This window comes from Hibiscus syriacus, unplaced genomic scaffold (genome assembly GCF_006381635.1).
Source record: "Hibiscus syriacus cultivar Baekdansim isolate YM2019G1 unplaced genomic scaffold, ASM638163v2 tig00110319_pilon, whole genome shotgun sequence".
NCBI lineage: Eukaryota > Viridiplantae > Streptophyta > Magnoliopsida > Malvales > Malvaceae > Hibiscus > Hibiscus syriacus.
The window spans coordinates 2724165-2752073 of record NW_024062678.1 but is presented as its reverse complement, the minus strand read 5'-3'; the positions used below and the strand labels follow the sequence as shown (position 1 = coordinate 2752073).

At 33.1% G+C, this 27909-nt stretch overlaps 3 protein-coding genes and 1 pseudogene across 3 annotated transcripts; all 4 read left to right on the top strand.

Annotated features, from left to right (window-relative positions):
- Positions 1-3741: 3741 nt before the first annotated feature.
- Positions 3742-4388, top strand: LOC120117369. The gene is made up of 2 exons (XM_039137649.1): positions 3742-3869; positions 3955-4388. The coding sequence occupies exon 2, from the start codon at positions 3972-3974 to the stop codon at positions 4383-4385; it is 414 nt and encodes a 137-aa protein (XP_038993580.1). The 5' UTR covers positions 3742-3869; positions 3955-3971; the 3' UTR covers positions 4386-4388.
- Positions 4389-12896: 8508 nt separating this feature from the next.
- Positions 12897-18057, top strand: LOC120117368 (annotated as a pseudogene).
- Positions 18058-20281: 2224 nt separating this feature from the next.
- LOC120117367 (aquaporin PIP1-3-like) lies at positions 20282-22299 on the top strand. Its single transcript, XM_039137648.1, has 4 exons — positions 20282-20639; positions 20802-21100; positions 21827-21967; positions 22042-22299. The coding sequence occupies exons 1-4, from the start codon at positions 20312-20314 to the stop codon at positions 22135-22137; spliced, it is 864 nt and encodes a 287-aa protein (XP_038993579.1). The 5' UTR covers positions 20282-20311; the 3' UTR covers positions 22138-22299.
- A 3077-nt stretch (positions 22300-25376) lies between these two features.
- LOC120117445 (RING-H2 finger protein ATL20-like) lies at positions 25377-26988 on the top strand. The gene is made up of 2 exons (XM_039137732.1): positions 25377-26080; positions 26446-26988. The coding sequence occupies exons 1-2, from the start codon at positions 25405-25407 to the stop codon at positions 26895-26897; spliced, it is 1128 nt and encodes a 375-aa protein (XP_038993663.1). The 5' UTR covers positions 25377-25404; the 3' UTR covers positions 26898-26988.
- Positions 26989-27909: the final 921 nt, after the last annotated feature.

The window sequence follows — 27909 nt, the reverse complement described above, 5'->3', positions numbered from 1 at the left end:
ATTCAACAAGACCCACAAATTACGGTAATTTTTCGAACAAGTCACAACTGTATAATTATACTCAAATCCAATTACAAGATAGATTTGTAAACATGTTATGAATTTAAATTTTAAAATAATATTAATTATAAAATTGAAAAGCCTAATTATATAAATAAATGCATCCAATTATATAATAACTTCCCAAATGTGCCTTAAAATATCTCAAACTAAATAAGTGGTTAAATTAAAAAAAAACCTTAAATTTTTAAGAATGTGCATTTAATCTTTTTAACATTGATTAGTGGTTTTACATTATTTTTATATAACAATGTGAATGCCATAAAATTCAAAAATAATTTTATAACAATTTTTTCCCTTTTGAGTAGAATGAGATATTTATAAGATAATATATGTTTAGAATTATTAACATATTGATAATGCATATGCGCGAACCCGAGATCTTTAGGGACGATAATCTTCTCTTTTACCACTAAAACCAATTGAAACTTATTTTTTAAAACTAAAAAAATATGAAGAGAAGCATGATTCTTTAGTAAACTAATCACAAGTTTTATCAGTATTTAAATAGGATGTATGAGCCACGGTTTGTCAATGAGATCTTAAGTTTCAAAACATTTTCAAAACTCAATCCTGACATTAATTGTTGTAATTAAAGAAATAAGACCACTGCTACGTACAATTTAAAATATTTTTTTAATGAAAAACTTACATTATAAGATCTAGGTTTTCAAATCATAAACAAATATATTTTGAAAAATAATTATAAAATATATTTGAATCATTTTTGTTTAGGAAAAAGGAGAACCAAATGCGTAAGGACAGACACAAGTGACCAAGCACGTGAATGCTTTCCTCAAGTATCGCTGCATGCATGGTAAAAGATTTGTGGAAGGTCAACTACAGGTCTCTCATAACTTTTCTCTCATCTTTCACCTTCAATATAATAGCACGATTATTAAAAAGAAGGGTAAACTATACAAATGGTATTCCGGTTATAGGAGTTACTTTATAAAGTCTCTTAATTATTAAAAGTTACAAAATAGTCCTCTAACTATAGGATGTTGTTTTATTGAGTCTCACTATTAAAAATTATAAAATGGTCACTCGGCTATTCATATGTTATAAACTCTTCATTTTATGTTAAAAATTGGTTGTCATTTGAGTAGACATTAACCTATTGATTGAGATATGATAAAATCTAATCTAAACTATTTGAATTGTATTTTGTAGATCGACTCTCTGTTTATATTATGTCGTTGAGCCAATACTTGAAATATCATGAAGTCGAGTCAGTGCTTGAAAGTAACGATAGTACCAGTAGAGATCATTAAAATATGATTTTATCATGTCTTAGTCAACGAGTTAATGTCCAGTTCAGGCTATATCAATTTTTTAACGAGAAATGACAAGATTGGAACATGTGAATAATCGGGTGACCATTTTATAACATTTAGTAGTTGAAGAACTCAACAAAACATCCTATAATTAGAGGATCATTTTATAACTTATAATAGTGAGAGGACTTAACAAAACAATATCATATAGCCAAGGGATCATTGGTATACTTTACCCTAAAAAGAAAAACTTTTACATGCATTTAATTCACCCATTCAAAAAACCCATTAAAATATGAAGACTTAAGATTCAAAAACTGGATCGCTAACAAACAACAACAAGAAGAAGAAGATGAAGCTTATAAAAAAATAAGAAGAAGAAGAAGCTTATCTTTCCTTTAAAAATCTTATCCTAGAGATTTTCCTTCCTCTATAATCTTTCTCCCTGCAACTTTTTCATTTTCTGTGTTCATTTGTTGTACTAAAAGCTGATACTCTTTCTGCTAAAGCCTTTATGTACTGATCATTTCTGAGTCAATTTAAATGTCATCTTATCTCCTTCAGGTTCATAACCACCATTGCTTACAGCTGTAAGTAATACGTTTACCCTTTTTGTTCAAAACCCTGAATTTTTTTCCATCAATAAACATGGATTTGATCAGTATTACCACTGGTCATATTCAGAAAACGACTTCGTTCGAGAAGAAACCATTGATGCTCAAAGACTACCTGCTGAGAGACGATCTGAGCTCGTGCTCTTCTAATGGTTTCAAATTGTTTCCTCGTCAACATTGTTGCACCACCGTCAGGTTTCTTCTGGAGGCCGAGTTGAAGAAATCCAAAGTCATTTACTCCACCACTACGACCACCACCACCATTTCAGCTGTGCAAAGAGCTTCACATTCCGTTCTTAAAGCCGTCAAGCTACTCCCTTTTCCTTCCATCAACTCATCTTCTTCGTCGTTGAAAAGGAACAGTTCGGATAAATCACACTTCACCAGGAGTTTCTCAAGGAAGCTCTTTAAAAGAAGCTTTTGGAGAAAAGCCGACAGGAAAACGATGGTGGTGAGATCGGACGATGCAAGTTGTTCCGTGAATTTCTTGAAGAGAAAAATCAACCGTCCGATCAGAATACAAATACCGACGTCGTCGTCACCACCGACATCTCCGCTACGACCATGACTGCCAGTAGGGTCTCCTCGAACGCAAGCAGTAACAGCTGGGGTGAGACCAAGAGTGAATTTTCTACGGATGTTTCACAGTCTTGGAGCGGTAATTCGGAGAGCTCGAGCGAAAACGACACCGTAGAGGGCGAAACAAGTTTACCCCATAAGCAAAGAGTCAGCAACGTAGTAGGCGTTACAGTCGGTGATGATTCCATCAACGTTACAAAGGTAAAAAGAACGTTAGGATATACGTAATCAACTGAAATTTAGGATTTATTAAGATTTAGAATAGATACATATTTAAATTTATTTAATAATTATTTATTTGATTGATTTGTATATTTTAAAAAAATATATGTTCATCTTCTATAAAAAAAATTATGTAGTTAGTACATTCGACTATTCTTCATCAAATTTTTGTTCTAAATCAATCACTTAATTAAATTAAAACTTAAATATTTAGAAAAAGAGTATGATAATATTTTTTCGACTATCATTTCATTATAATTAATATATTGGAACAATAGAGATGGCAGTTGTTGGTGGGTGCTTTTAATTTGAGATTGGAATTAGGTTACTTATCCAACAAAGGAGAATTGGCAGCTCAGCTGTCCTGTAATGTTGTGGTAGGCTATACTATTTTAAATAGTTTGAGGTGATTATAAAATAGTATTTGTTCATAATTTTTTAAATCAATTGATAATATAATCACATTGTAGACGTAATAGCTCGAATTTAATACTTTTAGAAAAATAATTTATTTTTTTTCTAATGACATCACTTGATTAGTTAAAGATATACTTATTTTAGTTAGCTTTTTTGTTAAGGTTGGGAACATTAAAATAAAGGGGTAGGTAGATGCTTATGTTGTTGACAAATTAGTGAGATTACCTAACCCTAATTGATTTAGTTTATTTTAAATTATTTTAGTGTATTTTTCTATTACAACAACTATATTGTTAAAAGTTACATCATTATATGATTTGATCGTTACCGGTGCATATAACATTTGATAGATTGAAAGAGGATGGTTGGGTAGTATTTCTTGAATTTTTTTAATTGATTATATGATTTCGTCTCTAAAACTTTTAAGTTGATCCCTAACATAAAATTATGTGTTGTTTGTATGACATTTATTATATTAGAATATATATTTTTACAAGATGATGATATAAAATATAAGTTTGTCCCCTAAAACTCATTGAATATTAGAGTTGAACTGATAATTCAACCAACTGACAACAAGAACAGGATTGGCCAAAGGAGGAAAGAAAGGAACTGTTTAGTCCAGTATCTGTTCTAGATTGCCCCTTCGATGATGAAGATGACAACTCTCATTTTGAAGATGGCTCGCTCCACGCGGGAGGTTCTTATCATCTTTATTTCTTTTCATATATGATATTACGATCATTGATTAACACCAGCTACGTACATTGGTGGTTAAACAGCAGGAACAAAACAGAAGTTCATGCAAAAGCAAAAGGTCCGAAGGATGGAGGGCTTGGCTCAGCTTGAGCCAGTGGACTTAGAGAAACGAATCGCAATGACTGAGCTTGAAGACGAACCATCACCGCTTGAATCCCTGGAAGCAGATGAGAAACTACTTAAGGCATTGAAAGTGAGAATCCCATCGGAGATGGATGATAAGCTGTTGTTGGATTTATTTAGGGAGAAGGGGTTGGAAGATTTTGGGGTTAATGGGAATGGTGAGGATATGTTTGTAGGATGGGAGATGGGGGAAGGCAGAAAAACATATCTGAAAGAAATGGAAAGAAATGAAAATTGGAGAAACTTGAATGAAGAAAACCAAGATGTGGGATCAGCTGTAGAGCTTGTGCTATTCAGTTGGCTGGTGGATGAATTATTAACTGACTTGTTTTGATTTCAAGACATGATGATGATGATGATGATGATGATTCAAGGTGGTTTTCGTTCTCTTTTCTCGAGAGAAAATATTTGTGCGATTTTGGTAAACAACGCTTCTCTTTAATTGTGTGTTTTTTTTAAGAATAATATCGAATAAGGTATTATATGTGTGATATTTTAATCATTGACAATATACATGTAATTATTTGAACTTAAGAGGTAGTACGGAGTTAATATTGAGTTATGAGGGACAAATTGTAATTTAACTTTAAAACAAACAGGGTCCTAAAAATAATTAAACCATGAAAATTAAGAGATTAAGAGTTTAATTTCATTAATTTTAAAATTCAAAGGTTATAAAATGTAATTAAACCAGGAAAAATTAGGACTAAGGGTTAATTCCATTGATTTTAAAATTGACAGTGTCCTAAAACAACTATATCAAAATATTTTGAGAGGAATAAGGACTTAATTACAATGATTTCAAAACTACCAATGGTTTAAGAGGTCATTAGACCATGATAGCTTAGGGGAGCAATTGCCCCTCCCACCTATAACATGTGTTTTCCCTGTAAGGATATCACTTGAATGGTTCAATTTAATTGTATTTTTTTTAACAATTCCTATCTAAAAGAAGTGAGTGGAGGAATTTTACTCATAATAGGTATTGAACTTATAATCCAGAGGAGAAATGAGGTATAAACGGAGAGATTTTAACAATTTATTATAGAGATCGTTGACATTTAACTGTATTTTTAAAAGGAAAAACCATTCATTTGAGTTATAATTGGGTAATATGGAGAAAAATGCAATTTCTTTCTGATAATATATTCCCCCTTTTGAAATATATTGAGTTAGCGTTACAATAGCCAATTGTTCGAGATTTATTTCTATTGAGGTTTTATTGGACCGAAAGTAAGGATGAACCGAGGGGATACTGCCACATCCTTAGAATTTTCAAAAATAATTTATATTTAGATTTTTTATTTGTATTTTTTTTACTAATTATATAATTTGACACCTCATAAAATTTTATAACTCCGCATCCTTTAAACTTTTAATATAACTTCTTAAATTCGCACTATTAACACAAATATTGATGCATATTATGCCTTAATTAAATTTAAAGTATACACAAAAAATATTGTTGTAAGCAAGAGCACACAACAATGTCATTAAAATAAAAAAAATATGTTTAGTGGAAATTAAGACTCAAACTTTTGGGGGGAAATAGTGTAGCCCTTAACGTTTTTTGCACTCAATATGACATTTAGACTGAGAAAAAAAAAGCAATTCAACTCTTTGACCAACATAATCAAATGTTGAATGTTACGAGCTTACATGACGATTCACAAAACTCACATGATAATCTACAATATTGATGTGACAGTTTAGGATATTGTTGTGATAGTACACAATGGATAATGATGTAGTAGATGACCTTAATTGATTTTTTGACTAAGTTCGAGGGCATAATTGATTTTTTAGAAAGTCAATGACTTATTTATTTTTTAAAAATAAGAAATTATTTAAATATAAAATATAAAATTATTAATATATTCAATACATTAAATATAAAAGTAATATATAATTAAATTATTTTAAAAATTCAATTTAAGGATCAAATTGAGTGTAAAATTTCGGAACAAATTGAGTTTTTTGCAAAAATATGAGGATATGATATATCATTAAGTTAAAATATTATTGTTAGAAGGATTTGAATTCACATGAGTTAAATTAAGAATATATATCCCACATTTTTTATTTGTCAAATTTTAAAATATTTTTAATGAAAATATTGAAAACATTTTTTTATGTTTTCATATTTTCACTTATTTTGTTTTTGCTTTTTAAAAATCATTTTCTAAATTTACAAGAGAACATGTTTTCTTCATAGTTTTCTATTTTCTAAGAAAACGAAAATGAAAATGAAATAAAACGGACTATTAAAATTCTAAACTTAATTTTATAAAATCAATTTTCAAAAATATTTTTTTTGAGTAATAAAGGAAGCTAAGACATGTCTAGTTTTACAACAGGGAGGGCCATCAACGTCTCGACACAGGAGATGTTAAATGTAGGTCGGGGCCGACGTCAGCTGAAGCATGTCGAGAACAGTTTGGGGAGCGTTCTTTGCCAAAGCATCAGCAGGGGAGTTCTCCTCTCTGTGAATTCAAGTAAAGTCGAGATTCCAATGCCGTTGATGCAACCGGGAGAAGCAGCAGCAGGGTACTTGATGACCGATATAGCATCGGATTGAATTTGCACAAATCTGAATCCAAGTTGCCAGGCAAGATAAAGGCCATCATGAATTGCCCAAAATTCAGTTTGGAGAGCAGTCGAAGTTTTGATCGCACAAGTGAATCCACAAATCCAATTGCCAGCACTGTCATGCAAGAAACCGCCGATAGAGGCACTATTAGTGTTCGGACAGACAGAACCATCAGTTTTAAGAGCAACCCAATGTCGAGGAGGGGGATGCCATCGAATTTCCATGGTGGTTTGAAGAGGGGAAATCTGCATATTGCCAAGAAGCCTGCAAGAATCATAATGCTTGGGCCAGATTAAGCCATGGTGAGCAACACTAGAAGGGTCTTGGGGATTGCTAGCAAAGATATGGTCATTACGTGCCTTCCAAATAAATCAACATGTAGCAGCAAAGAAAAAGTTCCAGCTGATGGCAGAAGGAGTGTAGGATTTAGAGGAGGTGATGTTTCTCAAGATCCAATCCTTGAGGTCCAGAGTGTAAAAATCCGAGAGGGTACACCTAGGCAAAATAAGCTTCCAAACATCGCAAGCAAGACGACAATCACGGAGTGTGTGGATTATTGTTTTATTATCAGCCCTACAATTCAGACATATGCCGGAATTCGCAATGGATCGGCGCAAGCGTTCGGCATTGGTTAGTAGTTTCTCTTTGAATGCTAGCCGTATAAACATCCGAAATCTTTGAGGAACGGGGAGCTACCACATCGTCTTCCAGACGTTAGATTGGGAATCCCATTTTGGCTCCATAATTGTTTTGTAAGCACTACCAATGGAAAATTGGTCCTGCCAACGCCATTTGCAAGTATATGGATAATCCCCTAGAATAGACACTTGATGCTAGCAATATAAGGCAAAACATGAGTAGGTAATTGTCATAACGGTCATTCGGGTGCTCTCGGATTCGTATCTCGACTTGAAATGAATAATTGTCTTTTGGAGTTGTCACCAACCTTTTTGGATTAGATAAGGTCGGATACCTAAATTTTACCTCTTACCAAAGATTCACTTGGAAGGGTTTGGGAGTTGAAACGTATGGGGAAGGATGAACACCCCACATCGCCCTTTCAGTACCAACACAGTCACGAGTTGTCTTAATAAAGAAAATTAAAATTTGAGCCAAAATTTAAAGAAAGATCTAAATTACTTAGCTTTAAGGATTTGTTACAATAAAATAAATGAATTAGGATATAAAAAATAAAATAAAAAATTGAGTCTAATTTGCAAAAATAAGAAAAATGTCACAGGTACCAAAATAAAAAGAATAATACAATCACATATGTCAAAATAATTTAATAACATATTTTAAAGGACATGCGAGAATAAATACAAAATACTCAATAAATAAATAAATGGATTGTAAATATAAAGAAATAAAAATTAAAGAAAATGATCAATAATAAAAGAAACTTTTAGAATATTAAATTAAAAAGGAAAGAAAATTAAAATAAAATTAGAATATTAAATTAAAAAGGAAAAAAATTAAAATAAAATAAAATTTTATTTAAACCACAAAAACAAATCTAACATAAAAAAAGAAATCAATTTAAAAAAAACAAAATAAAGGAAAGAACAAAAAAACAATTTAAAACACAATCAAATTAAGGAAAAACTTAAAAAATCAACACTAACTAATGTTAGATTAAAGAAAGAAAAATAATTAAAACAAAGAGTTTACATATTAAAAAAATGCCAAAATGAGTTAAACTAGAATTGGAAGTCTATTTAAAAGGAATCGGAGTAAAATTAGTAAAATAAAAAGATCAAATTGAAATTTTAAAGGAAAAAGGAAAGGAACATGGAAATAATTATCTCCAACCTATGTAAAACAAGTGGATCTCATAGGAATACGAAATGAGTCATCGGGTCATTTAATTGAATATAAAATCTAAAAAATTTGAAATTTCAATTCATGTTCTTCCTTTCAAAAATATTTTCTCACTCAAATCTACTCTCGATTTTTCATCGAGAGACCTCAAAACCTAAATATATGAATCATTGAAAAGCTATTTTCTTTGTTCATCGATTTTATCTCATCCAAATGAGATTTTCAAACAAAAGTAATACAAAACTATAAACAAAACAGTAAATAATAATAATAACAAATAAATATAAAAGCAAATTATCAGTTTTCTTGGAGAAATCTTAAGGAATGTTAGATTTATATAAATTTATTTAAAAGTATTTTCCTTGTTCATCGGTTTTCTCTCATCCGATAAATTTTTTTAAAAAAAAGTAAGATCAATGTCGATCGAAACAACACATACAACAATAAAAATAAAATAAAATAAAAAGGAATTAACTTTAAACAAAACTCACTTCTATTATTTAATTTCTTTGAACCACAATAAGTAATTCTTTTTTCTTTTTCCTCTTTTTTTTCTCCGTTCTCTCTCGTTTTCCTCTCTTTTTCTTGTCCTAAAGAGATAAAAAAAACTTCTATTTATAGTTGAGCCTCTAAATATCCAATGATTTAGATTATTTACATCGACGATTAAATTTGTTCAAATCATACATGATCTCCCATTTAAAAAAATAACATATACTTTTATTTATTCAAATTAATTAGCATATTCATCTCTTTTATAAAATATCACACTTAATATGAAAAGATTCCCTAAAAGAATCATTCGTTGATATAATGTCACTTTACCTTTCTCTGGTGTTAGTGTCAATTACAGTATAAAGTTGCAAGTAATGGAAAAATTCCATGAACCCGAGGTGGTCATAAGTCTTCAAAATGCGGGTAAAGATGCGGGGATAAGGGATCGAGCACAAGGTTGCGTAAAGGACCTATGAGCGGGATCCAGTTATCATCCCAAGGATTGATGACGGAGCCGTTACCAATGGACCAGACCATATACGATCGGAAATCTGGCCAAATATTTGAAAGAGATCTCCACAGGTTTGAGCAAGTGGAACGGTGTATGGTATTGGGCAGAAGCTCAAGAGCTTTGTATTTCTGCCTGAGAACTTTAATCCATAGAGAATTAGTATTGGTGACGAGAGCAACTCCAATCTTCATGGGAAATGTCATATTATATTCATGAATACGATGGAGGCCAAGGCCACCCCGATCAGTGGGTTGACAAACTGATTCTCAATTAACGAGATAGATCTTTGGAGCCCTAGGAGAAGAACCCCATATAAAGTTGCAGATGAGCTTTTCTTGACAAACTTTTTTCAGAAGTAAAGCAGTTTGCATAAAATAGACAGGGATGGCTTCTAACACAAACTTCGCAAGCGTGAGTCAACCGGACAGCCCAACCGGTCAAATGGAACCGCATATTTTCCAAAATGAAAACAAAATCCGAGATGTGTTCGGGGAAAAGTAGAGTTTTCTATTTGCTTACTTCTAGACTCGAGTAAAGACAAAAATCCGAAAAAACAGAGTTGATGGTGTTTGCATTGGCCATGTCAACACAGGCATACAGGATGAGATCATCCGCGAAGAATAAGTGGGAGAGCGAGATACTTCGCTTATAAGAACGAAAAGGAAGCCAAGTGTTTGAATGAACGACATTATTGATGCTCTGGCCCAATTTTTCCATAGAAAGAATAAAGAGAGATGGAGAGGGGGTCACCTTGTCGGATTCCTCTCTCCGGCCGGAAAGCCTCAGAAAATTGCCATTCCATTGAACTTGAAAGGTAGAGCCAGTGATGCATTTCATGATGATTTGAACTAAACCGGGAGGAATGCCAGCATCATACAAAGTATCTTCAATAAAGTTCCAACGAACCCAATCAAACGCTTTCTCGAATGTAACAACAAATGGAGAGGCCGACCACGTCCCAGTTTTTCTGAAAAAACTTAGCGTGCAATCCATCAATGCCAAGAGCTTTTAAAGGAGCCATATCTTTTAAATCCATATGGATTTCATCATTTGAAGGGGTCATCAATACCAGATAGCAAGTGAGCGGGGAGTTTGGGAAAGCAATTATGTATTGGATAAATATCATGAATAGTAGTATCATCAGAGAATAACCTCCTAAAGAAGTCAACACCTTCACGTTTGATAGTGGTGTCATCATGACACAACTCACCATCACTAAGCTTAAGAGCTTTAATGCGGTTGCGTTGCTTCCGAAGAGTGGCATTACGGTGGAAATAAGCAGTGTTACTGTCCCTGAAACGAATCCAATCAAAGCATGATTTCTGTTTCCACAAAAGCTCTTCCTGATCAAGGAGTGATTCAAGTTCATGAAGAGAGTCCTCAAGTTGGAGAAAAAAACTGATTCGGACGAGAACATAAGGCCTTTTGCACCCCTCGGAGTCGAGCCATAATGGTTCTCTTATTGGACCCAATGAAACCAAAAACTGATTTGTTCTACTCAGAGGCGGCAGCAGCAAACTTGGAAATAGTGGATGAGAGGTTGGCAGAATGGTCCCAATTCTCTAAAATCATTGTGAGACTGCCATGCCGAGACATACCGGAAGAGTGTACTTGAAGTGTGGCGAGCATGATTACCAACTCGAAGGAGTAAAGGCCGATGGCCTGAGCGCATCCGAAGGAGGTAATGGAAACTAGAGTCAGTGTAGGATTCATCCCAATAAGAGTTGCAGAGGAAGCGATCTAGGTAAGCAAAAGCGATACCTCGATACCATGTATAGTTAGGGCCTTGATAGACCATATCACGAAGACCGCAATCAAAGAGAAGATCACGGAAGGCGGCACTAAGCATTGAAGATGGAGCATAGCCAAGTCTATAATCGGAGAAGATAGTAGCATTAAAATCACCAAAGAGCAACTATGGAAAAGTGATATTTAAGGCAAGACGGCGAAGATGCGGGCAAAGAAACTTCCGCTTGGTAGCATTTGGACTTGCATAGATGAGGGTTCCCAGAGAGGAGCTGCCATCAACTTGACAACTAAAGCGGAAATGAATAAACTGGAAATGGTTTACCAGAATCTCAATCGAGATGGTGTTGTACCAACAGAGCCAAATCCCTCCCGAGAAACCCGCCGCTTCAATCCGATGAGAATGAGGAAAGCCCGTGGAGGCAATAAACGAGTCAGCTTAAAACCACTGATGCGAGGTTCAACCAGACTAACAATATCAGGCTTATGGTCTCGCAAATATTGTCTGATGGCAGGCAGGAATCTGGGATTGCCACAGCCCTGCATATTCCAACTAAAAAGTTCAAGTATCATTAAAAGGATAATGAAAGATAGCACGGCTAGAACAACCTTAAACATGAGCAACTAGGTCCAGGCTTCTCGCCGGGTCAATATCCATTGCAGGATTCAACGCATGATTTGCATGGGGAGTAGGATCGGCCGTAGGAGGATCTCCAGGGGCAATGATATCTGGAGGAGCTCTCGGCGGTGAGTATGAGGTGCGATGTTGAGGACATCATGATGCATGGGATCAAGCATATCACTTGGGTTGTCATTCTCTTGAATTATTTCCACCGAGTGACGCGACCTATCCAACTGTTTGGGGACGTGTGAGGGACGGGGAGTGTGGCTAAAGGAGCTGGGTGGACAGGATTGGATATTTCCAAGTCTGTTCGTTAATATTCAAAAATATTTTTTATACTTTTTAAAAACACTTTTCAAAGTGTAAAATGATAATAAATTTTTAATGGGTAACATTTGAGTGTTGGGGTTCAACGTTGGCTTTGCTTTCCTCCTCACTTTCGGCACTTGCGACCGAAACCAGTAGATCCATTCTTTCATCTATTATTACACACACACACAAAAAACCACCAAGGTCTAAGATGCCTGTTTAAATCCTTTTTTTTTTGTTGTCTTTGAGATGACTAAGGCCATCTCCAATGCTGCACTACAGTAAAGATATTTCCACGGTAGCGCGTTACAATCCTTGTTATTTCTATCGCTACAGTGATGAATTGTTACAGTTTCGCGTTATTTTAACACGGTACTGTAGTTAACGCTATTTTTATTTTAATTAAAATATATTAAATTATAAAATAAATAAAAATACATTAAAATTAGATAAATAATCAAACTATTTTTTTTGTAATTTTTCGGATTTTTTCTGAAATTTTTGATTTTTTTATATTTATAAAATTAATATTATAATAATTAAATATTATAAAAAAATAGAGTTGATAGTAATATAGAGATAGATTTAAAGATAAAAATAAATTATTATTTCATCATAGAGATATTATACAATAGAGATGAAGACTAAAGATTGCGGTAGCAAACATTTTATTATGCATAGAAATAAGTGAATTTCAAAGGGTCACCTGAACCAAGAAAATTAGTAGTAGTTGGAGGGAAAGCCTCCACTCATGGATTTGCAGGGTCTTTGTAGACTAATCTTACTATCAGCTCTGTTTTCAGTTGTCTGTCACCCATCTTCTGTCACTGCCGGTGATATTATACACGACGACGATTTAGCTCCCAAGAAGCCCCGTTGCGAGAACGATTTCGTTCTGGTAATCATTAAAAAAATGCTCCTTTCCTTTTACCCAGATATCGATTCTTTGTTTCCCAACTGGGTTTCATTAAATTTTTGTTTTCTTTTTAAATTTGTTTGTGTTATGTTCTTCAATACTGTTTCCTTTTCCCCCTGTTCCTTCATGGACAAGAAGAAATGGAATCTTGAAGCATTGCAGTTGATGATTTGGATATTGATTTTTAAAGCTTTATTTTCCTTTTATTTAATTTGTTTCTTGAATGCTCAAATTTGCTTAATTCAGTTTAACAAACTGTATATTAGTAGATCGTATATCATTTAGTTATTTTCTTAAGTTGGAGGAGGAGCCTGTATTTTCTTTTCATTTTTCACGGCAATTGTAATTTGCTGATTTATATGCATTTATCCCTATTTTGCTGATTGTCATATTGTAATTCTAGATTGACATACTCGATCATCTGCTATTTTTGTCAATATGATTCTCTTAGTTTTAGGAGTCTACATGTCCGTGTGATTTTGGTGTAAAGTTATTCTCAACGCTGATTTTGCATTTTGGACTCTGTTGTACTATGGGGAGCTTTTACCCTTGTTTTAGTTTGGTCTATTAATGTCAATTTATGACGACTTTGTTAGGTCAAAGTTCAAACTTGGGTTAATGGCATAGAGGATGCTGAGTTTGTGGGTGTAGGTGCCAGATTTGGCACTACTATAGTGTCAAAGGAGAAAAACGCAAACCAGAGACGCCTTGTTCTTTCTGACCCTCGTGATTTTGTAGTCCTCCAAAGAATAAGGTTTGTTTATTTGGTGATAATGTGCCCATACATTCCTGTATGGTCATCATAACCAGAAAGTACAGTAAATTTTAGAGATCATTAACCATTGCATAACTTTGATTTTGTTAGCTTGCTAATGATGTTATTATGGTGGATCGAGGCCACTGCAAATTCACAACCAAGGCAAATAATGCACAGGCAGCTCATGCTTCAGCTGTCCTTGTTATAAATAACCAAAAAGGTAATTAATGTTTTTGGTTGTCATTTGATGTGAGTTTGAGGTTTCCAAATGCATTATTTACAAATAACCAGGGTGATATTATTATATTAAGCGGAAACAATGATCATTTGTCATTACCCTGAATTTAACCCTTTTGGATTGCTGTGAATAAGCATGAGACTAGAAGTAATCATTTTTTAGAGTATTTTTTGGATAAATAGTTTAATATAAAAGGATATATTGGAGGAACTTTTAAATTGCTAAGGGTCAAGCCTGTTTCTTCTAGTGCAGAACTCTACAAGATGGTTTGTGAGCCTGATGAAACTGATCTTGATATACACATACCTACTGTCATGCTCCCACAAGATGCTGGTGCAAGCTTGGAGAAAATGCTGACAAGTAACTTAACAGGTAAGTTTTTACTAAAATATTTGTTTTACTTAATTTTTATTTTCATCCACATATACATGATCAATATCTTTCTGAATTCTCTGAGATTTTGCAGTGTTTGTACAGCTTTACTCTCCAAAGAGACCACTAGTAGACATAGCCGAAGTGTTTCTATGGTTGATGGCTGTTAGTACCATCTTGTGTGCGTCATATTGGTCTGCATGGAGTGCAAGAGAAACTGCTATTGAACGGGACAAACTATTAAAGGTCACTTGCAGTTAATTTTACCTTCTCCCCAATACAGCATATCTATATCTGTCTCTGTATGCTTACTTCTATATTATTATGCTTATTAATTGGTAGAGCTTATCTTGTCAATGTAGGATGCTTTGGATGAAATTCCAGATTCCAGACCTGTAGGTTCTGGTGGTATTGTGGAAATTAGCACCACGTCAGCAATTTTATTTGTTGTTGTCGCTTCTTGCTTATTGGTTATGCTTTACAAACTTATGTCTTATTGGTTTGTGGAGCTCTTGGTGGTTCTATTCTGCATAGGTGGTGTGGAGGTAGAACTTCCTTTCATGTCTGATTCCCAGCTATTTATTCATCTATGCCTGCGTGCATATTCTATTTCTCTTAATTCATGTTAGAGTTTTGTTTTCCCGAAATGTTTCTATGAACATTACCAATTTTTTTCTGACTTGCTCCAGATGCTTCGGTGATGTATCAGCATGTAACTGACATTTCATGTATGTGCAGGGACTTCAAACTTGCTTGGTTGCTTTATTGTCAAGGTATTCTTATGTTTCTTAGTATTAGTTCAGTATGTTGTGAGAAATTCGCATTCATGCTCAAACTGCATGTTCACTTGTGGGTGTTGATCGATTCTTGTATTGTTATTTTATTCTTTAAATAACTTGATGCTGTCAAATTATTACGAGAATCTGAATAAATTATTTTGAAGACATTTTTGTTTATAATAGTGTTAACTTTAATCAATAAACGGAGAAAAATGATTGCAGTTCTGGGCATTTAATTTCTTATCTGACTATGTAGCCTTCTTTAGTTAATGTATTTGACTTGTTTTTTTCAAGGCTGTGAATAAAATTCTCTCTGACAGGTGGTTCAAGCGCACTGGAGAATCATACATTAAAGTGCCTTTCTTTGGGGCTGTCTCATACCTTACATTGGCTGTTTCACCTATCTGCATAACATTTGCTGTTGTTTGGGCAGTTTACCGCAATGTTTCCTTTGCTTGGGTTGGTCAAGATATACTAGTAAGGATGTTCTTTGTTGTTAAATGTCCTAATATATTTCAAGATTGTCCAAGTTCTTTCTACTATAAATTACTGAAAACTCTTTTCTTCCACTAAATGTTCTTCCCTTTCACTTGTTGACACAATAAATTGTGGTTCTGGGTAAAAGATAAAGGTTGGCAACCATGTTAACTAGAAAAGTAAATTTGATCGATGAGTCATATCATACTCAATGGTGGATCTACTGCAAGCTTAGGGTGGGCACGTGCCCAGCCTGAAATCGAATTTTCTTCGATTAGTTATCTATTTTTCTGATAGTGCGCTTCCTGAAATTTTATTTGTGCCCACTTTGTATAAAAATTTATGTTATTAACATATGTGTGTCCACCCTCAAGAATATTTCTGGATCCGCCACAGATCATACTAAAGCTATGAGCTTCTTTCCCATAAATTCAGAGGAGGGCTTAAAACAATTTTATGTTTCAACTGATGGATGAAAACCGTATCAAGCCATTGCTTGGCTTGAATATTCACTCCAAATTAGAATGCTTTAATCTTTCATTGACAACTATCTTATGCTATATGAATTACAATATCAAATTAATGATAAATGCATACAACCACCTTCAGGTAGATGGATATTAGACATGGTTTTTCATAGTTCCTATACTCTCTCCCCTTTTTAATTTTCTTAGTTATTTATTTGATTTTGATGCAAGATTTGCATTGCAGAGTTCAACTTATAATATTTTGTCTTCTCAGGGTATTGCGCTGATAATCACAGTTCTTCAAATTGTCCACGTACCTAATCTCAAGGTAGATGCCTACTCTCTTTGGAATGTCCAAAGTAATTGAGTACGTAGCGTCTTTAGAAATACTATTTATTGGAAATGAGTTTGTTATTATAACATAATTCTGGCTGGTTTGTGAATCAGGTGGGAACAATTCTACTCAGTTGTGCCTTCTTATATGACATATTTTGGGTGTTTGTTTCGAAGGAGCTGTTCCATGAAAGTGTGATGATTGTGGTAAGTAATCTACCTTATTCAACGTTAGCCGATATGCTCCATCAGAATTAGAAGTTTTAGTCTTTAAACCATTCTAGATATTCAATTTGAAAGGGCTGGAAAGTGATATCGATTGCTTGCGTCTATTTCATAGGTAGCTCGTGGTGATAAAAGTGGAGAAGATGGCATTCCAATGCTACTGAAGATCCCACGCATGTTTGATCCATGGGGCGGTTATAGCATAATAGGATTTGGTGATATCCTTTTACCTGGATTGCTGATAGCATTTTCACTCAGGTTTCAATTTTGCTTTGCAGTCTTCACTTGCTTTTATTCCTGTTAGTGTTTGTTCATCCAAACCTGTTCCTTAGTATTTATACCTTTTGTTTTAATGCTTCTTCAAACTATGTGTTTGCCTTCTGCGCCGGGTGGTTTTTCTTTAAGATATTCAATTGGTTCAAACTATGTGTTTGTGCATCAAAAGGAGTTCTTATTCACTTTTTAATTGGACTGAAGAAGTGTATTTTGATTATTTACGTAATCATATCAAGAAAACTGGTGTCCAGCGATGCATTATCTTATGCTTATTTGGTGTTTCAAGATGCGAATTGAATCTAACTGGTAGTAATTAATACAAATGTCAGATAATCTTCCCTGCCAAAGGATTATCTGAAAATTCTCTTATTCCTTCCTCTCATGGAGCTGAAACAAATGGCAACTTTATCTTTTTTTCGTGCTAATTTTTAAATTTTCTAAGCATACCTTCTTGGTTACAGGTATGATTGGCTGACAAACAAGACTCTTCGATCTGGATACTTCTTGTGGGCAATCGTTACGTATGGTTTAGGTAAGACATGATAAAAAAAGCATGTTGGTCTACTCCTAAAAGTCACCTTCATTCTGATGCCATTGTATTCGTTCTACTCGGGTTTTGGCACATGACAAATTTCTATTCCTTTTTCACGGTGGCAGGTCTTCTCATTACGTACGCGGCGCTAAATTTGATGGATGGACAAGGTCAACCTGCACTCCTTTACGTTGTCCCTTTTACGCTTGGTAAACTTTGTTACTGCTGGCCATTATTTTCTTCCACCAGTCCCATTACTGCTAGCTGAAAAAAATTTCCATGTCTTGTTGCAGGAAGCTTTTTGACCCTAGGAAGAAAGAGGGGTGATCTCAGAGTTCTGTGGACAAGAGGAGTACCGGACACACCCTGTCCCCATATCCGACTCGAACACCAATATAGTGACGAGTTGAACAGCGAAAATTAAGACCTTTTCTGTAGTTGCAATGTTGGCTGTGGTGTGGCGGAGGCTGATATTCATAATTTCTGATCTAGCATGAATCTTAATGTCCTTTAAAGCTACATAGGGCATGTTATCAATTAGCATTAGTATGCCCCGTTTAAATAAAATAATAATAAGCTTTTTCAGAATTGCTTCCGCAATAATTGACATATTTCAGCCCACCACCTGCTTCATTTTGCTGTAAGTATTCTCGGTGTGTAAATTTTTTAGAAATCTTCGTGTTCTATAGTGGAATTTGAAGAGCTTTGAACAGTTATTTCTAATTTCTTTTTACTTTTATTTAATTTGTAGAAGCAAATATGAACATGATAAGAAAATAAGATACGTGTAAAAGATGAGAGTTAACATAGTTCGGTTTTATATACTTTCACAGATAAAAAGAACAAATAATTATCATAAACTTAGAGATCACGAGAGGTATAAATGTATGATATCTCATGTATTTTAAAATTTGATATCTATATTAAAATTAAGAGTAATTCAAATTATTCTTTCAATATCTCTATAAAATTTATTTTTATAAAATATTTCTAAAGGTTAAGACTCATTCTCTATTTATAAAATTACTTAATCATCAAGTAATCTTCAATTAGTATTTATAATAAAATTTAGGATAAATTACACGTTTAGTATCTTATTACTACTTTTATTCTGTTTTGGTCACCCAATTATTTTTTTAAATCATACATAATATTTAATTTTAGTTTCATTTTCTCACTGTTAACAAAATAAATAGTGATGCTGACATGTCACATCATTATTAAAAAAAATACCACGTCAATTATTTTGTTAATTTTTTTTCAAAGAGTGGTCAAGATGAAATCAAAACCTAACATGATTTTAAAAAACAATTAATGACTAAAATAAAATAAGAGTGATAATTAAAATATGATTTGCCCTAAAATTTTACTTAATTATTAAATAAATTTAAGTCGATAACTTGTAGAACATATTGCCTAAAATCTTGGGAGGATCAGGACAGCTCAAGTTTAACAATTCAGGAGAATTATTTGGTGGTGGCTTAAAAAAGAATGAATGCTTCAATAACGTCCACATGAACTTGAGTTGAAAATATATTCATGAAGATGGTAACTTTTGTTAACAGTCAAACTGACCATTAGGCAGTTGCCAAAGAAGTTAAACACCAAAATGTCTCTTACTAAAGAAAGTTTAAAAAAGGTGGGGGTTTGGTGATGATTGTTATTAGGTGTGTAATAGTAATACTACTAGAAAGCTCCTGACTATATTAGCTTTTAAAGTAATTGAAGTCGGCCCGGAACTAAACCTAAAAGCATGATAGATATAAGTTTAAATTTAACTAATTTAATTTTATTGAATCGGATTTTCTTTTTAGAAAAATAGATTCAGGTCAGATTAGGTTTAATTTTTTAATTACGAAAATGAGTGGGATTTAAGTTGAAAAATATCTAATCTAACCTGATCTGATCTAAAATAATATAAATATATATTTACGAATAATTATAATAATATTTTTTTATATTATTTTTTAATTAAATTTTTATTTTATCAAAATGAATTAATTTTTTATATATATTTGTGTTAAGACAAGTATGAGTTTTATCTCAAAAAATGGTCAAGTTTCAAGTTAAGTGAAACCACCTTAAATTATGTTCAAGTCAGATTTTGAGTAAAAGGTGTGATTTTATCGATTTATGTCGAGTTGGTCGAAAACTCGATCTATACTCATCCCTAATAAAAACGATGTACAATCAATTGGGAATTCAAAAATATTTGTTTAGAATTATTTGATATGTCGAACTATCAACTCGATTAAAAATTATCAAATAATTATAATAAAAAAATATTTAATTTATCAGTTAGATATCCGACTTGTTATTTTTTACGCGTTTCTGAATCATACATAAATCATAAAAATTCTCTTAACTTAATATTCCACAACTCGATATCTGGTTTCATATATATATTATTTTTTAATTTAATTTTATATTATAAATTCATTCTTAATTTAAATTATCTTAATATTCTAAATTCTTAATTTCTTAATTCATTTTACCATAACATTATAAATTATTTTTTAAATTATTTCTTTTAACTTGATACTATTTTAAATTGTAGTTTCATTTAAGCCTTTAGATAATGATGTCAAATAAATAATTTAAATAATAAAAAGACAAAACGACAAACCCATTTTTCCTCTCCGCTTTGAGCCAAATAATTCCATTACAGTCACTAATTATCCCATCTATAAAGGCACCTGTTTTTCAGCTTTATCTTATCATCACTAGTTTTGCTTGGGTTTATTTGAGAGAGAGAGAGAAAAGCTTCAATCTTTGCTTGTTGAGTGGGTGAAAGATGGAGGGGAAAGAGGAAGATGTTAGGCTAGGAGCAAACAAGTTCTCAGAGAGACAACCTATTGGGACATCTGCCCAGTCAGACAAGGACTACAAGGAGCTACCACCGGCACCTTTGTTTGAGCCTGGTGAACTCAAGTCGTGGTCTTTCTACAGAGCTGGTATCGCTGAGTTTATGGCCACCTTCTTGTTCCTTTACATCACCATCTTGACAGTAATGGGCGTGTCCCAGTCTAAGACCAAATGTACTACCGTTGGTATTCAAGGCATTGCTTGGGCCTTTGGGGGCATGATCTTTGCTCTGGTCTACTGCACTGCTGGCATTTCAGGTCGCCTTCCTTTTAACTTTTTTAATTTCTAGTTTGTAGTTAACTCCACCCCCACAAAAGGAAAGATTTTGGCTTTGTTTTCTTTGGTTAAGCTCAAAATTTGAACTTTTCTTTCTTGTAAAGATGTTGAGTAACCAGATCTGCGTGTTTTTCTAACTTTAGGTGGCCACATCAACCCTTCTGTGACATTTGGGCTGTTGCTAGCCAGGAAACTGTCCCTTACAAGAGCGGTGTTCTACATGGTCATGCAGTGCCTTGGTGCCATCTGCGGAGCCGGTGTAGTGAAGGGATTCCAAGGAAACAGTCGATATCAGATGTTGGGTGGTGGAGCTAACGTTGTGGCCCATGGGTACACTAAGGGGTCAGGTCTTGGTGCTGAGATCATTGGCACTTTTGTTCTTGTCTACACTGTTTTATCTGCTACTGATGCCAAGAGAAACGCTAGAGACTCGCATGTTCCTGTATGTGTTATTCTCTTGCCCTTATATTATATACTTGTTATCTTTCTTTTCTCCTAACTTTATTTTTATGTATCTGTCTATTCTAGAGATATCAAGGGATATTTTAGTGTTTAAATAATATTTAGGTTTTAGTTAGGTTCAACCCCAAGTCATGTTAGGGGGGAGGCAATAGAAGAGAAAGTGTTAAAAGACTCAAGCCTAGCCCCTCTACAGTTCCGATGGAGATGCATGGCGGTTTCGGCTAGACACAGACCCAATTTGTATGTGATTTTGATATGGTCTTTGATTCTCAAGCCTTAAATTTGACTAACAATCCATCCTTCTTCCTTTAGGAGAGATGTGAAGGGATTAATCAGATGTAATACTTGGACTAAGAGCCAAGTTGGTAAATTTTGCATCCCAATCTTTGAATTAGTAAACAAAATTACATCTTTGATTGCTAAGAGCTTGCATTCATTGCATAATTTACTGCCGTATCTTGTGATACCCTACAAAAGTATGCTAGATTGGTTCTTGGTCAAAAAAGCTCATTATCATTACGTGTGTTCAAAAACAGAGGAGAAAGGGAGAAAGAATTTCATCTTATTATCCAAACATTCAAAATCGAGATAAAGAATGATGGTGGCAAATATTTAGTGTTTATGAGTGCTTGGTAGTGTTAGTGTAGATCTTCAAAGTCTAGATGGAGTTCTGAATTAGTAATGAATTTCTTGCTGCTACATTTAGATTTTGGCTCCCCTTCCCATTGGGTTTGCGGTGTTCTTGGTTCATTTAGCTACCATTCCCATCACTGGAACCGGTATCAACCCAGCCAGGAGTCTTGGAGCTGCCATCATATACAACAAAGACCACGCATGGGATGACCATGTTAGTATCATTCCCCAATCTTTTCTTAGTTGCATCGTTAGAGATCGACTAAAATTTGTGTGTTTTGGTTGCAGTGGATCTTCTGGGTTGGACCCTTCATTGGAGCTGCTCTTGCTGCAATTTACCACCAGATAATTATTAGAGCTATTCCTTTCAAGACCAGAACTTGAAATGATCAGTGCTTCTTTCGTTCTCTTTTTGTGAACTACTTTGCCTTGTTATGTACCCCTTGGTTTGCATTCCGAGTTTGTGTTGATGTGTGTAAATTATGCTACAGTTGTGTTGTTTTCAGTTTTCTTTATCAATGAAGGATTTCTTTCTTTCTTTATCTATCTACTCTCCCCTTCCTATCCTACTTGATTTGGAATAAAATCTAGTTTTTATGATTGAATTAATTTAGATTTTTATAATTTCTTAAGGGTCGAATATTTACTATTTTCAAGGCTTCTACTTATCCCTTTGGACTATCTTTAAGGAAACTAAAGTTGAACCTATTAAGAGTTCTTAGTGACAAAAATAATGTTGTTCTTTTTTAAAGATCCAAGTTTCGTATTTATAGGATTTGTGTATTATTAATAATTAAAAAGAATTCTAAACATGTAATATTCTATAATCATCCCGTACTATTTAAAAAATTATGGATTTCTTCTTTCTTCCTTTGAAGATTGCAAGAGAACAAACCCAAAAGTGAAATGCATAGCTGTGGTATTACTGGAGAAAAGCTGTAGGTAGCTGCTTGTTTCTGATACAAGATTAAAACTTATTACTCTTAGATGTATCAAGTGGGATGTGAAATCATGTTATATGTTTCTAGCCATGGTTTTATAGCTATAACCATACACTATAAGTTATAGTTTTATAGCCTCATATTATATGTTTCTAGCCATAATTTTATAGCCATAACCATATACTATAACTATGTAATTGAAAAAAATATAAAGAGATACATTATAATAATTACTTCTAAATGTATATAAAATATATAATAAACTAAGATTAAATTTAACAAACATGAAATTACCAACTGAAATTTAAATAAATTATACAACCCGCATGGTTTACACTGAAACAATTGTAAAATATAAAACTGAAATTAATATCAAATTGGACTAAATTGCATTTATTTAAAAGGTTATTGAACAAAAGTTTATATGGTTGAGAGATTATATAATTTATAGGGTTTGAAGTTTGATGTATTTTTTAGGATTTAGAATAAATTAAAAAAATCTAAAAATAAATAAGGGTTAATTTGAATAAAAATATAATTCTAAGGATTAAATTGAATAAACATAAAATTATAAATTGAAATTTAAACAAATTAAACAACATACATGGACGTCGAAATTACTTACTCCGAATTTAACTACTCATTCACAAAAGGAACAACAACGCCTTTGAAGATTTGATTTTAGTCCACATTTCAAAATATTCCTTAAATTGATTTTGTAAACCAAACTGACAAAATTTAATAACAAAATTCATACTTCAATTTCTTGGATTTTACTTCCCAAAAATATTTTCAGATTAATTTTGAAGACAAATTTTTTGGGTAATCGATCTGACTATCCCATAATTATCATCAATTGCATATTTTAAACCCATCGATATTAATCCAAACAATAAAATAATAAGGAAGAAATGGTTTGTTATTACATTGAAAACAAGTGTAAATAAAAAGAAATAAAATAATAAGGAAAATGAAATAAAAATATAAGTGTCTCTTCTCATACCGAACACTGCGACTTGTGTAGAAGCTGAATAATAATAATAATAACAAATAGGGTAAATGACATATTTAGTACCTAATTTATTATTTTGATACTTAAATTTTTATTTTTTAAAAATATACCTAATATTAGTTTAAATTACATTTTGATACTCACCGTTTTAAAAATTTAACGGTGATGTTGACTTGTCACCATAAAGTAATGGCATATTATCATTGAAAAAAATAAAAATGTCACTTCAGCAGTTTTGCTAATTTTTTAATGGTAGGTATCAAATTGAAACCTAAACTGAATATGAGGTACGAGTTTGAGAAAAAATAAAATTTGAGTAATCAAACAAAATAAAAATGATAATTTAGATATTAAATGTATAATTTACCCTAAAATATAACTCAAATGCTCTTGCTGACCCGGCATTAAACGCCTCTATTCAACTCATCTTAACCGTTGATTTTCCTCACAAACTCAATACAATCCATTAGATCAAACACTAACGTACTGTTCCCTTCAAACAGTAATATATAAATAAATCTTCATCTTTCTTAAAAAAGGATTTAGGTAGCTATCAGATGGGAAATATTGATAGGGAATCCTCTTTGTATATTTTACGTCCATGTTGTTGAATAATAATAAGGCAGGAATACAAATTTAATTTAAAAAATATATTATTGAACAAAATAAATATAAAGGTCAAACATGAAATGATAAAAGAAATCAAACATAAAAAATATAAAAAATTATATGTCAATTTCAAACACAATCTCTAATTCTATCTCTAGATAAAATATAAAAAACAAAAATTCCAACTAAAAACACAATCTTTGTAAGCTTTAGTAAAAAAAATAAATTTAATAAGAGTATTATTTATTTCTCATGTTTTAATACATTAATTTAAAATAAATAATTTTTATTTTATACTTTTAATTACTTATTGAACTTAGTCTAAACATAGAAAAAATAAATTTAAAATTTTATTCATCTTTCTAATTTTAATTTTAATTTATATTACTTATTTATGTTATAAAAACTAATATATTAATTTCTTCTTTTCTTATATTAATACTTCTTAAACGTTGCATCAATAAGAAAGTTATAATGCTAAAAAAAAATCTCCTAATATTTAATTAATTAGTAGCTTTGATATCTATTCTTTTTAGTATTTTGGCCCTAATATTATATTTTGGGGGTAATAGATGAAAATCATTAGTCAATAAAGGATTAACGCATTGGCGATTTTTACCCTAAAATAAAATACTGTGAGTTAAAAATGATTAAAAAAAAGAATATGACCAAAGTGATTATTTTAGTCATTGACAATATAATATCGCATACACCTATTAGATAAGTTCACCTTAAATAAATTCTCAATCATTAAATAGTGAACATTCATATTTTTACATACGCGATCCTTATATCTAAAATCTAAAAAAATAAAAACAATCCACTAGCATTAAGGACTGTGTCGTAAGTTGAAAGCTGAGAAGTAACAATTTTTGTATGAAATAATATATGGTTGGGTGAAAAAGAAAGAACACGTGTCAAATTCCCAATGAAACATAGCTACCTCATTTGAAATGGAGGGGGTCCGTAGGTAAAACCATTCAACTTCCCACGCAAAAGTCTCCCTTAACTTAAAAGTATATTGTAAGGGCTTAATTAGAATAAAATCAGGCTTACACGCTATATACTCTTCTCGTTGAAGCGCCAAAAATGGCTCTCCTAACATTCTTCCCTTTCTTCTTCCTCTCACTGTATCTTCTAAAACCAGCGGCAGCCATCACTTGTTCAACTTCATGCCCTGCCGGCGGGCCGGAAGTTAAGTTCCCCTTCGGCCTCAACCCTGACGGCAACCCAAATGGTCCTTGCAGCTATCCAGGTTTCGGTCTTTCTTGTAGCAACCGAACTCATGAACTTGTCCTTAATCTCCCCCAATCCGGACAATTCGTCGTTCGATACATCGATTACGATACCCAACAGATATGGATCAACGACCCTGATTTCTGCCTCCCTCGACGATTCTTGCGGTCATTCAATATATCAGGAACGCCTTTCGACTCTGAATTCTGGTACACCTTCACGCTCTTCAATTGCTCTGCTATCGAAGCTGCTGAGGGGGGGTTAAGGACAATCCCCTGTCTTAGCAATCAGAACTATTCTATTGTGGCTTCCCAGACAACATCCTTTTTCGATTCTACGAATGTTTTGCAGTCTGCTTGTCGCCCTATAAGAACTTTTACAATCCCATTTGTTTGGTATGGTTGGTGGGACGGCGTCCGGTTAGAATGGAACAATCCCGATTGTCGGTCATGCGTTCAACGTCGAGGGGATTGTCGGTTCAGGAATAGGACTAGTCTGGAAATTGAGTGCTTTAATATGCCAAGCCAAGGTATGCTACTAGAATTTAAACTGTCGTTACTGTTGCATTTTCGGTTGTGTGGTTGCTATAACGGTCATGACGAGTATCACAGTCGTAAAATAACAATTTCGGATGATACCTATATCGCTATATAATCCATGCTTACAGCCCTCTGGTTACTGCTCTGTTCTGAAAACGGTGGACTTTTAAATCACTTGAACTAATTGCTTATAGTGACTAGGAACCTAATACTTATAGCACTTGAAAATAGAGTATTTCTTAATGAAAGAGTTTTTAGAATACTTTTCTTGGGGTCTAAGTCATGAAATCGTGTCGAATTTACATTGTTTTATAGAGCTTAGAATAGAACTTGACTTTTCGTTTTCCCATTGCAGGGGGTCTATCAAGGAGTGCCAAGTATGGAATTATAATTGGCGTTGGAATTCCGGGGCTCTTGAGTCTAATCGGGCTAGTTTCGTTCATTGGTAGTCGAATGAGAACGAATGGACGTCGAGGTAACCTTCCTAGTATTGAATTCTCGGCGTCAATCTCTCCGTCACAGGCTATTTTAATAACAGGACTCGACGGGCCAACGATTGATTCCTACCCCAAGACTAAACTTGGTGAGAGCGGGCGTCTTCCCAAGCCGAACGATAATATTTGTCCCATTTGCTTATCTGAATATCAGCCTAAGGAGACATTAAGGACTATACCGGACTGTAACCACTACTTCCACTCCCATTGCGTAGACGAGTGGCTGAAGATGAATGCTTCGTGCCCTTTGTGTCGCAATTCGCCCGGTGGATCTTCTGAAGTTACCCCATCTATATCTATATCTTCATCGTAATCTACTCTCTTACCACCATAGGCAATTCCAAATTTATGTCACTATATCAGCTGTTGTGAATATATTATACCCTTCAAGGATGTGAGTTTTAGCTTCTCCTTGTGATTGATAGATTTTGGTTATTAGTGTGTTTTTTCCTAAATGATTTTGGTTATTAGTTAGACAACGAACATATTACCATTCCATTTTTTTTATCTAATTGATGATTTTTGTCATTTATGTTTCATGTCTCTTGTTTGTAAGAGTAAAATATCATAGTAGGGATGGTCGCGAGCGAGACATGACGAGTCAAATTTTTTGTCGTCCCGCTTTCGACACGATGAATAACTTTCGATAAATTTACGAATATTACATTCGATCACTGGAGTAATCTAAAATTTTCTAAACAATACAAATCAAAATATCATATTAAAACAGTTGTACAAATTTTAGAGCGCCCTTAATTTTAAAAACAATGTATACAATAAAATAAAAGTTCTCATTACAAAAGGAAAATTATTATATGCTCATCTAAGTAGTCATCTAACGTACTCATATATTCTCACCGAGACTCCTCCAACGATGTTGTCTCATCATGATTTACAAAATATGTAACATGCGTACGAAAACAATTTGAACATTGAACTAACAAAGCTTAATGATACATATACTCTACTATATTTGATTAAATTCATAAACGTAAGAATGCAAATTAGATATAAAAATAAATGCATCGAGTATAATATATATCTTCCTTAGATAATTATCAATGCTCAACGTATTTTTTCAAGTATACGGAGAATCATATGCCATAACATTTCGTTCTATCAACGTTGATATATACACTACTCAAAAGTTTTATCAATCACCTACTAATCTATGGCTCTATGACTTATCCTTGTAATTGTTTCGTTAGTCATAAGTTATTTTGTGTCGGTTAACGTCAAATAAAAATCAACTATAGTATATGGTCTCACTTAGTATCAAGTACTAAAATCAATAATGATATATGACATTAAACAACATCAAATAT